Source organism: Lathamus discolor, chromosome 1 (genome assembly GCF_037157495.1).
Source record: "Lathamus discolor isolate bLatDis1 chromosome 1, bLatDis1.hap1, whole genome shotgun sequence".
NCBI classification, from domain to species: domain Eukaryota; kingdom Metazoa; phylum Chordata; class Aves; order Psittaciformes; family Psittacidae; genus Lathamus; species Lathamus discolor.
The window spans coordinates 66264418-66277248 of record NC_088884.1 but is presented as its reverse complement, the minus strand read 5'-3'; the positions used below and the strand labels follow the sequence as shown (position 1 = coordinate 66277248).

General features: G+C 43.0%; 4 protein-coding genes across 4 annotated transcripts; 2 read left to right on the top strand and 2 right to left on the bottom strand.

Moving 5' to 3' along the window:
• Window positions 1-24: 24 nt before the first annotated feature.
• Window positions 25-942, top strand: LOC136012931 (histone H2A-like). Its single transcript, XM_065676036.1, has 2 exons — window positions 25-439; window positions 903-942. Exons 1-2 carry the CDS (start codon window positions 54-56, stop codon window positions 919-921), a joined length of 405 nt encoding a protein of 134 aa, XP_065532108.1. The 5' UTR covers window positions 25-53; the 3' UTR covers window positions 922-942.
• Window positions 943-2831: 1889 nt separating this feature from the next.
• LOC136012908 (histone H2B 1/2/3/4/6-like) lies at window positions 2832-10263 on the bottom strand. The gene has a single exon (XM_065675989.1). The coding sequence runs from the start codon at window positions 9606-9608 to the stop codon at window positions 9090-9092; it is 519 nt and encodes a 172-aa protein (XP_065532061.1). The 5' UTR covers window positions 9609-10263; the 3' UTR covers window positions 2832-9089.
• Window positions 9781-10348, top strand: LOC136012936 (histone H2A-IV). The gene has a single exon (XM_065676042.1). It carries the CDS (start codon window positions 9826-9828, stop codon window positions 10213-10215), a length of 390 nt encoding a protein of 129 aa, XP_065532114.1. The 5' UTR covers window positions 9781-9825; the 3' UTR covers window positions 10216-10348.
• A 6-nt stretch (window positions 10349-10354) lies between these two features.
• On the bottom strand, window positions 10355-11963 carry LOC136012901 (histone H1.01). The gene has a single exon (XM_065675981.1). It carries the CDS (start codon window positions 11896-11898, stop codon window positions 11239-11241), a length of 660 nt encoding a protein of 219 aa, XP_065532053.1. The 5' UTR covers window positions 11899-11963; the 3' UTR covers window positions 10355-11238.
• Between the last annotated feature and the right edge of the window lie 868 nt (window positions 11964-12831).

Genomic DNA, 12831 nt, shown 5'->3' with positions numbered 1-12831 from the left:
GGCGGGCGGAGATGGCTAGGAGTGGGTTGGTGTTTTGCTGAGCAGCTGTAGAGATGTCCGGGCGCGGGAAGCAAGGCGGCAAGGCGCGTGCCAAGGCTAAGTCGCGCTCGTCGCGGGCAGGGCTGCAGTTCCCCGTGGGCCGCGTCCACCGCCTGCTGCGCAAGGGCAACTACGCGGAGCGGGTGGGCGCCGGCGCTCCCGTGTACCTGGCAGCCGTGCTGGAGTACCTGACGGCCGAGATCCTGGAGCTGGCGGGCAACGCGGCCCGCGACAACAAGAAGACGCGCATCATCCCGCGGCACCTGCAGCTCGCCATCCGCAACGACGAGGAGCTCAACAAGCTGCTGGGCAAGGTGACGATCGCGCAGGGTGGTGTGCTGCCCAACATCCAGGCCGTGTTGCTGCCCAAAAAGACTGACAGTCACAAAGTCAAAACTAAGTGAGCATATTTAAGAAGCACAAAATGGACAAAAAGGCTCTTTTAAGAGCCACCCACAATGGTCATGAAAGGTTGAATCACTTTGCAGTTCTATTTTTTTCTGATGAATGTAGTCTCTTGGGCATGTAAGCTGTTTTTTCTTCAGGCCTTACTTATGCAGGTCTCTACTCCTACCTGATTTTCTGTGGTGGAGAGTGTTAGTTTTATCAATATTGATTTTTACTTGTAAGTTTGCTGCCTGTTTAGAGCAGGATTTTTACTTTTTTTCCTGTCTTGAGGAATCTTACATAATTTTAACAGTAGTGCAGCTACATTTGTGTATGGTAGTGAAGTAAACATTGCTCCTTCTAAGGAGTAAGTGAACCCTAGCTTTTTTCTCAGATGTTATTTGTAATATTTAATAGTGAACAATATAAATCAAATGTTTTGCATCGACCTACTTTGTTTTCCTGTCCTGTTGCAGACTGTCAAACAGTAGCTGATTACTATTCAACTCCTGGCAACTTGTGATTTTCAAACCCTGGTGGTGCAAAGCACAGGCAAACCCCCAGACCCTGAGGAAGTTGGTTTGTCCTGACTGGCCCTGAACCAATTCTTTAACAAAAGGATACACGTTCCCTGCCTTAGCTTACTTGCTATTTTGGGTTTTTTGTATTGTGTTTTAAGGCACTGTGTTTTTAATGCTATAATGTAAGAGATTTGGTACTGATTTTTCTCTAGCAGAGTTAATTGTAGCATACTGGTGAAGGATTTCAGGCAGGGCAGGGTTACCAATGTTTTTAATCAAGCTGCCTAATGTGGCATGCTACCACAGTGATGGCTGCTATATCTCACTGTGGATTATTGCTTTTAATTTTCTTCCAGTTCTGGCCATTCTGGCACTACTGCCTGAATCCAGTGTCTTTTGTATGAGGGCTGGGGTGTTTCAAGTTCCCTTCTCATTTTAGGAGAAGCTGCTGTTCCTGCACTATTGCCTCAAAGTTGTTTCTCTGCTGTGGGGTTGTCTTGCTTGCTTCTGTTGTTTGTTTTTTTTTTTTGTGGGTATTTTTTGGTTTTGTTTGTTTGGGTTTTTCTTTTTTTCTTGTGTGTGTGTTTTTGTCTTTTTTTTTTTTATGTGTGTGTTTCCTTTCTTTTTTTGCCTCTTATTTTTTTTTTTTTGTGAAATGTTATTTCTTTTTTTCAGTTTCCTTTTTCTTCTGGTTTTAGTGGAGTTCCTGGCTGCTTTTTGGCTTTAAAATCTTGTGCAGGCTGCTGGCTGTAGAGGCTGCTGGCTTCTTGTCTTTTCTGGGGCTATTTTGTGCACTCCATAGGGGTGGATATGGCCTTAATGATGAGCTCTGTGGGACCGGAGCAAGAGGAGTGGTTTCCAGCATGCCCACAGATTTCCCCATCTCTGTCCTTTAGCATAAGGAAGAGAGAGATGTGGGCTAACATACATGTGCACTTGGTATTCATCGAGTTCAGCTTCTCTAAACCTGAGTCAGTAATAAACTCACCCATTTCTTCTCCCCTCTGTTTGGCATGCCTAACGAAAATGTCCTCTGCTTACCAGAATCACTGGGGATTGTAACAAAAACCGTGAAATCCCTGGCTACACGTGTCGCCTCAAAATTGTCTGAAAGAATTTAAATTCTAGTTTCCAGACTGTAGGAACTTTCAAGAGAGCAATATTTCAGATTGCTTTCTGTTACAAACGAATGTTATCAGCAGTACAAATGCAGTAATGCCAGATGTAGAGTATTCATTATTTTTGTAGTTATTACTTTTATTTCCTTCTTATAGAAAGCATTTAGGCACTATAAAATCCATCTAGTTTCTGTATCTGGGATCTGGCTATGTGAGGTCTAAACTGAAGAGCCACAAGACAAAGTAATTGTACCGGTAGACACTTTCATGAAGATAATACTTAAATGTGCTTTACGAAAATTCAGGGTAAGAGGGTAGATAGTTTTGGAAATATGTGTGCATATAGAGTATGAGTGTGAAGATCTGCAGCCTCCTGTAAGCCGCACAGGCGGAGTCGTGGTTATTTCTTTAACATTACCTAGGTTTTGCAACAGCAGAATGAGAGAGGGAAAGTGGAAATGCCTGCCATCAAGAGACAAAGAGAAATCTGCTTCTTCCAGCCCATGAATGGGACCACTTAACGACTCTGAGGAGCCGGCGCTTCGGGTGCCCCAGTAAAAGGCAGCTGATACCCGTCCCCAACACCTACCCCAACCCCGGCGGGTCAGGCTCCACATTCTTCCTCCCCAGTCGCCCTTGGGGAAAGCGGGACATGCTCTGTTTCGTCCGGATTGAACAGCTGTCTACACTTTGAAATTAATTATGTAGGATTTTTCTTTCTTCTTGTGTGTTTTATTCCTCGAGCAATGGAAGCAGAAAAAAAGAATCAAAGCACTCTAAGGGTTTTTAATATCTATTAAGCAGTATGGGATTTACGGTGTGATTTTAACAGAAGTGTTTAATTGGGGTATGCTAAGCCGAAATATCTCCTCGCTGAGCGGGTGGTGGATAACGGAGCAGACAGTCACCACGAGGAAGCCTCGTTTCTTCAGAGATAACGAAACCCTCCGGGTTTATAGGTAGGGCCGTGGCAAGCGGAGATTTTCCTGCGTCCCATGTCGGTGCCAGAGACGGGGATTTAGGGACTGATCCGCCTCTAAAGGCTACTCTGCTCTGCGGCACCCTCCGACCCTCGTTCACTGCCATAGGTGCCTGGGAACCATGGGGAGAGGCAAAGAAAAGGGTCGGATGTCTCCGAGAAGAGCAGTTTCTTTCATGATTTAAAAATCCTTTACACTTTTCCACCGATTGAGGTGGTTTTGACTCTTTCTTTGTCAAGAAAGAAACCTGTAGGATAAGTGGAGTCCATATTATTCAGTTCAGAGAAATGCTGTAATTCAGTCCCAGACCTTCCGAAGCTTCCCGATGTCCCTTTTATGTCATTTTATACCCTGTGTTATTTCCTGCTGAGAAATAGGTTCTCTCATGCAAATGTTATCAGCTGGGGAATGCTGCAAAAAAAAAAAAAAAAAAAAGGGTGTGGCGTAAACTACTTATCTGTCTTCATGGTGTTGTGAAAAGCGTTAATCGCTCTGATCGACTGTATCAGCATTTCAGAAACGCTTATTGTTGGATTTTTGTCCCGTCGATAAATGTACGATTAGAAGCTGCTATTGTAAGCCTGAAGTACAACACATACACATCTCAAGGGAGGGGCTGCATGACATTTAAGTATCTGTTAAGGCTAAAACTCCAGGAGCTAAATATGCCTCACACCCATGTAATCATTTCACTTCTTCAAAGGGATCTGTACTAGCAATTTCTAATGGCGGAATTTAAAAGCCCCTGCATGCAGGGAGCAGAACCGATTCATATAAATAGTTTGGGCTTCCTGAGCCAGCTGAGCTGAGGCCAGGTACCCACGGCTGTCTGCGATGTCGTCGGTCAGGTCTTGCTGGTGCTTGTAGCATAGGAGGAGATACCTGTTTTAAAAGCCATATTTCGATGTGTAGAAACACTGGGGCTTTGTGACTCCTATGGTAATACTTTTCATTTTTCCAAGGCGAGATGATTAAAGATGCTAACCTTGCTGGGCCCTGAGTGTAAAAAGCAAAATACCCCCAAAGCTACCACGTGCAGTGTTCAGACTGTTTCACGTTTCAGTTGCTGCTACTTGCTACAAAAGGAAAATAGTGCATACAAGAGACATAGGAAGTTTCACCATAGCTTCGATGCTGCACAAATGTAGTGTAAAATTCTTCACTCTGATGCCCAGATTTCAGCAGTAATTCCCCAAGTGTGCCCTGTTCTTTTTTTTTTTTTTTTTTTTTTAATTCTTTCTCCCTTTTTCAAGCACAAAATCTACATGCAATGCAAGTAGGACTAAAGTACAAAAAAAAAAAAAAAAGTGGATTTTACTGGTGATTAAAATTCCATGGTGTCCTCATACTCCTTTCACACACAAAATGCCTATTTTCTAGTTTTAAAATACAAGTATGTCTAGACTTACTTCTGTGCTAAAAATTAATTGAGGGACCTTTGTCATTAATACTTAGTACCACTTTTTCTACAAGGAGTATTTTTGGAACAACCTCTCCACCTGGACAGGCTATTAAATATTTCTTTGCAGTCACCAAAGAAACCCAAACCAAACCCTTAAAAACCACTTCCACCTACATAGGCCTCTGATTCGGTGATCCCAGTCCGGGAGGAAGGAGCCAAACATGCTCTTTGTAGTGTTTCTTCCTTGCAGGTGTGTGAGCTGGGAAGGTAGAAAGGTTGTTCCTAGCTGCATTCCCCTTCACTTCCAACTGTTTTCTCCAGTGAGATGTGTGTCACATCTAGATGTGAACTGTGCTCTAATACAGCACAATCCTGAGACCAGGTTTTCAGAGCCCAAGGACTCTTTTTCCTTTAAAATCTGAACCAGGCATATTTTCATTCCTGGCTCAAAGCATTATATCCAGGTGTATATAAGACTAAATCTTTTTCTGCAGCTAATACCATATCCCTCAATGCTAATTATTTTTTAAATATCTTTTTTTATACCAAAACTGAAAAAGAAATCTCTGGGAAACCAACATTGCAATAATTTATAATCTCTGCATATTAAAAAAAAGATTTCATAAATAGGTGGGAAGATATCGATTTAGTCAATTAAAAAAAAAAGGGGGGGGGGGGGGAAGCAGGAAGGAGCATAAAATTTCTAAATCCAGTCTGTGATTTGTTCAGGTTGTGGATAAGATAAAGCATCTATTTCATGTTTCTGATTTTCTGCCCAATCAGTTATTTATTTGCCCAGCTGATGTATTTCAGTTTTGCAGAAACAAACTCATACTTTTAATGATTAAAATGATGATTAAGCAATACAAACTTTCCTGTAGGGTATGCTGATCTAGAAGAAATAGAAATCGTTGCAAGAATGCTATTAACATTATAATTCTGTTACAAATAAGACAAGGGAACTTTTGTAGCTGTTTGGATTGTTTTTCAGGATTCTTTATGACTGATTATTTGATACAGGATAAAACTGAAGTAACTCTGATAATCTGATATACAAAAAAAGTTGCTGATATTAAACCAAGTATTTTGACAAATATATTTAACAAAAATAAATATAACCTGTATTTTAGTTGCTGTGAATGAAGAGGTATTTTGAAGATAGATATGGAGGTCAGGTAAAAACACAACACAAAGATCCTGTTCATCGATTATGTATTTTAGCACTTTCCAGTGCTGAAAACTATTAGGATTAATAGCCTTTATTAACACTAGTAGATAAAGTAAATGAAGCCTTAGGTCACTGAGAGTAACCTTTTGATAAAACCAGTGCTGCTAACACAGAACTAGATGAATCTGTCAGATATGAGCAGAATAAAGAAGATAAGGACCAAGGAAACAAATCCAAGAGAATGAGATAGATAACTTCAGAAGAAGAACAGCCCAGCAATCAAGTAACCAATAAGAAATCAAGAGACCACTGACCAGAATTAAGTGCTTAGACTTGGGGATTGAGTGCTGGGTGGCACAGGTATAATTGGGGGGTGTGATCTGCAGTAACGGTCCCACTTTGGAGCATCCACCTTGAGCTGCTCTGCATGTTGGATAAATAATGCACTTATTTACACTGTGGATTGGAGACTCATGTTCTTCAAGGAGGAACCTGAGGATGAGCCCTATTGAGGTGGCATCTGCATAATTCCTACCATGGTCTAGGCAGCTGCAATGTAATTCCTACTACACTGGGATGATGTATTTTAAAACTGTGCTATCTTACTGCTGCTGGGTGATGTTATTTGGGTAGAGTGAATTTTAGAATACAAAGAACACTGCTTTGAACTGAGTAGGAAAGAGCATTAAAGAATATGAATGATTGAAGAATATGCAACCATATAATTTTATATTCACATTTTATTTATTAATTTTGAACACATCCTCCTGTGTAATGAAATTGTTGTTTGTTACTCTTGCTGAGAATAAATTCTACTACTTTTGCCTCTGATGAAAAGAAAAAGTACACCAAATTTTCCACAGTAGTTGATTTTTTTTTTTATTATTACTTTTTTTTTTTTTGTCATTTGGGAGACTTTGGTCTCAGCATGGATAGAAAAATAATAGAGGTGTCAGAATAAGATCTGATGATGTGTGTGCACAGGTTGAAATGCTACGCCCACATTACAGACGCCTAATATTTTGTTATCATTCATACTGACATTGAAAGAAGTAACATTTTATTTTCCGTGAAGAGTTTCATAAAGATAGAAATAATCTCACATACCAAAACAGACTTTAAAAAAATAAGGCTGCTTGGAAGTTACTGTGAGTCATGGCTTAAGCACAGCCGGTAACTTACAACCACACAGTTGCACAGCTGCTCATTCACTCTCCTCCCTCCTTCCTCCCCTGCTCTCGGTGGGCTAGGGGTGGGAATCAAAAGAATGTAAACTCATGGCTTGAGATAAGAGCAATCCACTTACTGAAGTATAACACAAAACTATTACTACTACCACCAATAACAATGATATGGGAAATTACAAAGGGAGAGAATATAAAACTAAAAAGGGAAGGGGAAAAAAACCCACAACAAACCCACAAGAGATGATCACCATCCACTGACCAATACCCAGCTCAACCCGAGCAGCAATCTGGGCCTTTCAGGTAATTCAACCCAGTTTATATACTGGGTATGATGTACTGTGGTATGCAATACCCCTTTGGCTAGTGTGGGTCAGGTGTCCTGTTTCTACTTCTTGTGCCCCTCCTCATCAGCAGAGCATGAGACTCTAAAAAATCCTTGATCAGAGTAAGCATTACTTAGCAATAACCCAAACACCAGTGTGCTATCAGTATTGTTCTCAGACTTAAGCTGAAAACACAGCACTGCACCAGCTACAAAGGAGAAGAAAAATAATGGTTACAGCTGAACTCAGGACACTGTGAAAGCTATGTTTTGAGACCAATGAACTGTGCCCGACAGAGCATACAAAACCAGGAAAGGCAAAAGGAATGTGGATGGATTCCTGAGCTGGGAGGCCAAAAGGCACCACCGAGATCCTACTTTAATTCAGGTAACAGTAATGCCCTCTGAGAGTTGTAGTTAAAACTATGGTATTTTTTTAATACATGTATTTTAGTTTTTAGGACAACATAACTGAATTTGACTTTTACATGACTACAGAGAATAACAGCCACTGACAAATTATTCTTATGATCATTATCCCTATCAGAAGATGAGCACTTACGGTATATATTTTCTAGAATTCCTTTCTAGTGACCCATGCATTCCCCTAAATAAAAAAATTCTAGAGACTGGGATATACCATGGTTTATTCATCTCTGTAGGTATTGGACATATATACAGAGGCTTGGAACGTACAAGTTCCAATTCTAAGTTTGCATTAAGACACTTGGAGAAGAGATATCTCAACTCTATTTGAAGCTGCTGAAGAATGGAATGTGGAGGATACTTCTTCCCACTGAACATAAAAATAGATTCTGAGAGGTCCCTATCAGCCTTCAAACTGAAATTAACCTTGATAAAATGGTGATAGATTGAAGAGAGATCTGGTGTTTGTCTGTGTACCTGTACTAAGAAACACCATGTAGTCAAGTACTAGAAAGATCTACTTTTGTGACCTACTTTTTGTATCTAACACTGCTGTAGATGCAGATTTTCAGGGAGTCAGAGTGATTCAGAAAGCCTTCAGTCTGAGCCTGAAAGACTTTAAGGCTGATTACTACCTTTACAATAAACTCTAATAGCTTACAAAGTTAGCCCACATTGGTTAGTTTCTTAGTCTTTAATAGTTTTAATGCTATGAATGACCTATAAATACAAGAAGGGTCAGAGATGAAATGTTTTCTTCACTTTGTTTTTTTTTAGATACAAGGGGAATATTCTCTACCTGAAGCAGTCATTGGGAGAAGTTATGTAAAAAATTTAAAAATGTTTTTTTAAAAAATCACATGCGCAGTAGAATTATTAAGAAAATTGATGAAGATAAGTAACTATTAAGAAAGGACTTCTGTGCTGTATTGATCGCTGTGCTCCTGGTAACAACTTACTAAGATGAATGTCACTTGTTACTACATATATTATTTTACAGTAGAGTACACTGGAGACACATCTAATTCTGATACAAAAAATAATAATAAAAAAAAAAAGACCGAGCACCATCAAGTGGCAAATGTTATTATAGCAGCTAAAATGCTGCACAAGGGTAAATCCCCATTAGTAATAATTTTACTTCCTGCCTTTTAACATTCAATTCACAATGCACACAACACGAATATGCTTAAAATTAATAGCAACGTATTGCTATTAATTTAACAAGAAATACAACACTCTAAACAGTGAACTGTAATAACTTCATAAAGAAATTACCTAGAAATGAAATTTAAAGAAAAAACCCTAAATCTTTAAGTTACAGCAAGTAATTTGATGCCGAGATAAAATAAGTTCCCTGGCACAGAAAATTGGAGAATATTTTGTCACAATTAATCTGAAGCGGCACTTGAAAAATTACTTCAAACTAAGGTTCTATGAAAAACTATTAAAGGCTAACTTGACTGAACAGCCCTTTTATTGAAAATGTGGGTGGCTCTTAAAAGAACCTTTGGATTAAAACTGTCGGTCTGAAATATTTTACTTGGAGCTGGTGTACTTGGTGACAGCCTTGGTACCCTCGGAGACTGCATGCTTGGCCAGCTCACCCGGCAGCAGGAGCCGCACGGCCGTCTGGATCTCCCGAGAGGTGATGGTGGAGCGTTTGTTGTAGTGCGCCAAGCGCGAGGCTTCACCGGCGATGCGCTCGAAGATGTCATTGACGAAGGAATTCATGATGCCCATGGCCTTGGAGGAGATGCCAGTGTCGGGGTGCACCTGCTTCAGCACCTTGTACACGTAGATGGAGTAGCTCTCCTTACGGCTCTTCTTGCGCTTCTTGTCACCTTTCTTCTGGGTTTTTGTCACTGCTTTCTTGGAGCCCTTTTTGGGCGCAGGAGCGGACTTTGCTGGTTCAGGCATCGCAGCAAGCGCCTGCCTCACTGATCCCAACAGCAAGAAACGAAAAACCAGAGAAAGAAGCACAGCGCACTGATTCGGGGGCCACATCTTTATAGCACCCTCGTGCAAATGAGGAGCATTCCCGTTGCCTACTTTCATTGGTCAGAGCAGAGTAAAACGTCATAAAGCGCCTGTGCCCGACTTTTATTGGTTAGAATTCGATTCAGCTCCTGATTGGTTGCGCAGAGAAGACCTACTTCTCAGCCTATCAGTGAAGGGGCGAGGTGGGAGAGCGAGACTATAGCTGAGGAGCGCTGGGAGTTTTCTTTGTTGCGGTGTTGGTGGCTCTTCACGGTGGCAAGCTTAGCGAGTGAAGATGTCCGGGCGCGGGAAGCAGGGCGGCAAGGCGCGTGCCAAGGCTAAGTCGCGCTCGTCGCGGGCAGGGCTGCAGTTCCCCGTGGGCCGCGTCCACCGCCTGCTGCGCAAGGGCAACTACGCGGAGCGGGTGGGCGCCGGCGCTCCCGTGTACCTGGCAGCCGTGCTGGAGTACCTGACGGCCGAGATCCTGGAGCTGGCGGGCAACGCGGCCCGCGACAACAAGAAGACGCGCATCATCCCGCGGCACCTGCAGCTCGCCATCCGCAACGACGAGGAGCTCAACAAGCTGCTGGGCAAGGTGACGATCGCGCAGGGTGGTGTGCTGCCCAACATCCAGGCTGTGCTGCTGCCCAAGAAAACCGACAGCCACAAAGCCAAAGCAAAATAAATGCAAGGCTTTCCCGTGTGCTGCACGTTTCCAGAGAAAATAATTCAAAGGCTCTTTTCAGAGCCACCCACAAAATCATGAGAGAGCTTAATTATCCGTACAATAATTACGCCGCTTTATATGAACTACTCAACCCGTGTTTTGTCTTACATTCTACATGTTTATTAACAGTATTTTTGGCTTTGTGGCAGAAACAACGATTTCCACGTTTTCATTAACACAAAGTCGTGCCAAAACGTCCTCCCAAAATAAGTTCTTCCTGGTGTGGGATATCTCTCGTGTAGTTCGTATGCCAGAGAACATGGGACCATCATTTTGGCGAGAGCTCCCGTCCCTTCCCCCCTCTGCGTTTTTCTTCTCCGAGAGGGGCTGGGACAGCACCAGAGATACGAGGCATCTTCGGCTAAGGGAGGGGGAAAGGGCGGAGGAAGGGGCAGTGGGCCGGGCTCTCCGCTGGCCAATCCTTGGTCTGGGCGGGCTTTTTCAATACTTAAAGCCCTTTCTCAAGGGGAACAAAAGGAACCGGAGTGCTCAGGGCTATTTTCGGGTCTCTGATTTAAAAACTCTCCCCTCCTCCACCAAATAGGCAAAACCATTTAAAAGAAATAATACAACAGATTAGACATGGCTCAGTAGTAGCTTGCCTGGCCTTCCTATTGCTTTTGTTACAAAATACAACCTTTAAAAAAAACATCCCAACAAATCCCATACATCGGATTTTTATCAAATAATTATAAAATATTGTTTCATGGTAGTCAAACCAATTACTCGACAAAAAAAAAGTAAAACTACACTTCCCTAAAGCGCCGCGTCATACCATATTGGTTACCGTTTCTTTCGGCAAACATAACGGGGGTGGGGAAAGTAAGACAGAATTGACCTCTGAAAACTTACAAATTACTGGATCCTTACTGCAAGTTACAGACGGCCTCGGTGCCTCAGCTCCTTTAGGGGAAGTGTGGGTGGCTCTTAAAAGAGCCGTTGGATAACAGAATATGGAGAGCAGATCTCTTCTGGTATAATTTACTTTTTCTTGGGCGCCGCCTTCTTTGCCTTGGCTGCTTTTGGCTTGGTTGCCTTGGGTTTAGCTGCTTTGGGCTTCACTGCTTTAGCCTTGGCGGGGCTCTTCGCTGCCTTCTTCGGGCGACCTGCCTTGGCTGCTTTCTTGGGGCTCTTGGCCGCCTTCTTGGCCGCAGCAGCCGCCGGTTTCTTAGCTTTCTTAGGACTCTTCTTCACCGCCGCAGCTTTTTTGGGCTTCTTAGCGGCGCTGGCAGGCTTCTTGGCCGCCGGCTTTCTGGGCTTGGCTGCGGTCGCTCGCTTCTTGGAAGGCTTTTCTTTCACTTCTCCCGGTTTCTTGTTGAGCCGGAAAGAGCCGGAGGCACCGGTGCCCTTGGTCTGCACCAGTGTACCTTTATTGACGAGGCTCTTGAGCCCCAGCTTGATGCGGCTGTTGTTCTTCTCCACATCATAGCCGCCGGCGGCCAGCGCCTTCTTGAGTGCGGCAAGGGAGAGTCCCTTGCGCTCCTTGGAGGCGGACACGGCCTTGGTGATCAGTTCGGTGACGCTAGGACCAGCAGGCTTCCGGGCTTTGGAACCGCCCGCCGCTTTCTTCGGCTTCTTGGCGGCGGCCTTGGCACCGGGAGCCGGCGCGTCGGGGGCGGCGGCAGGAGCAGTCTCGGACATGGTAGCGACGGTAGCAGCGTCCTCTGCGAAGCAGGCAACGCAATTGGGCTGGCGCGGGTCAGCTGCTCGTATTTTTAGCGAGGAGCCGCGCGGTGATTGGTGCGTTGCAGAGCCCGCCTCTCCTTACGGCCGGGGAGCCCTTCGGTGTGCTCGATTTGTGTTTCTTTGGACTCACAAAAGTGTATTTTCCTCGGAATTTCTGCCACCAAATCGCCCGGTTTCCCTGGTGAGGTAGGAGAAGACCAGGTACTTGCGTTCGGGAGAGTTTCCAGCCGGAAACATGCAGGCTGAGGTAAAGGAGAGGCAATAAATCCCGTGTGCTGCTGCTGGAGAGACCTCTGAAGAGAGAAACTTTTGTTTTTCCTTGCAAATTAAAAATTTTCTTTTGACATAAATGGTACAGCAACTACACAGTCTGATTCTTTAGAGGGTTTTCTTGGGATCAAAGTTGAAATTTTCAGGTTTAAAGCTAATTTGACAGTTTAAAGTGATTTTGAAGAGGAGGAAGTAACACAAACTCCTCTTTCAGCTTTGAATATGGATTAAGAACCGGTTCCTTTGACCATGTGTTTTACCTCCTAAAACGCTAAAGTCTACTGAAATAGTGTCTTGTAGTATCTCCTATTGCTTTTTTCATAGATCCGTAAGCAATTTGTTAATATCTGGAAATTTATGAACATAGTGTTGTTTTATTATCTCTTCCTGGAATTTCAGTGTAAGCAAGGCAAACTTACCCTGTTACTCTGTGTTGGGTGTTTTTTCTTTTGTTTGTTTTCAGTATGAATTTCTGTACCAATTCTCAACTAGATCAATCTATTTGCTTTTCATGTTCTATTTCAGTTTCAAGTAAACAGTTATTTGATATCTGATGTTGCAAAACTGCAGCTTTGTAAAAGAAAACAATCTCCTAAACTTCTGGTGGTATTTACTGAA

Bases quoted from the DNA above. Each gene is read 5' to 3' on its own strand.
- LOC136012931 (XM_065676036.1), top strand. From the start codon at position 54: ATGTCCGGGCGCGGGAAGCAAGGCGGCAAGGCGCGTGCCAAGGCTAAG.
- LOC136012908 (XM_065675989.1), bottom strand. From the start codon at position 9,608: ATGAAAGTAGGCAACGGGAATGCTCCTCATTTGCACGAGGGTGCTATA.
- LOC136012936 (XM_065676042.1), top strand. From the start codon at position 9,826: ATGTCCGGGCGCGGGAAGCAGGGCGGCAAGGCGCGTGCCAAGGCTAAG.
- LOC136012901 (XM_065675981.1), bottom strand. From the start codon at position 11,898: ATGTCCGAGACTGCTCCTGCCGCCGCCCCCGACGCGCCGGCTCCCGGT.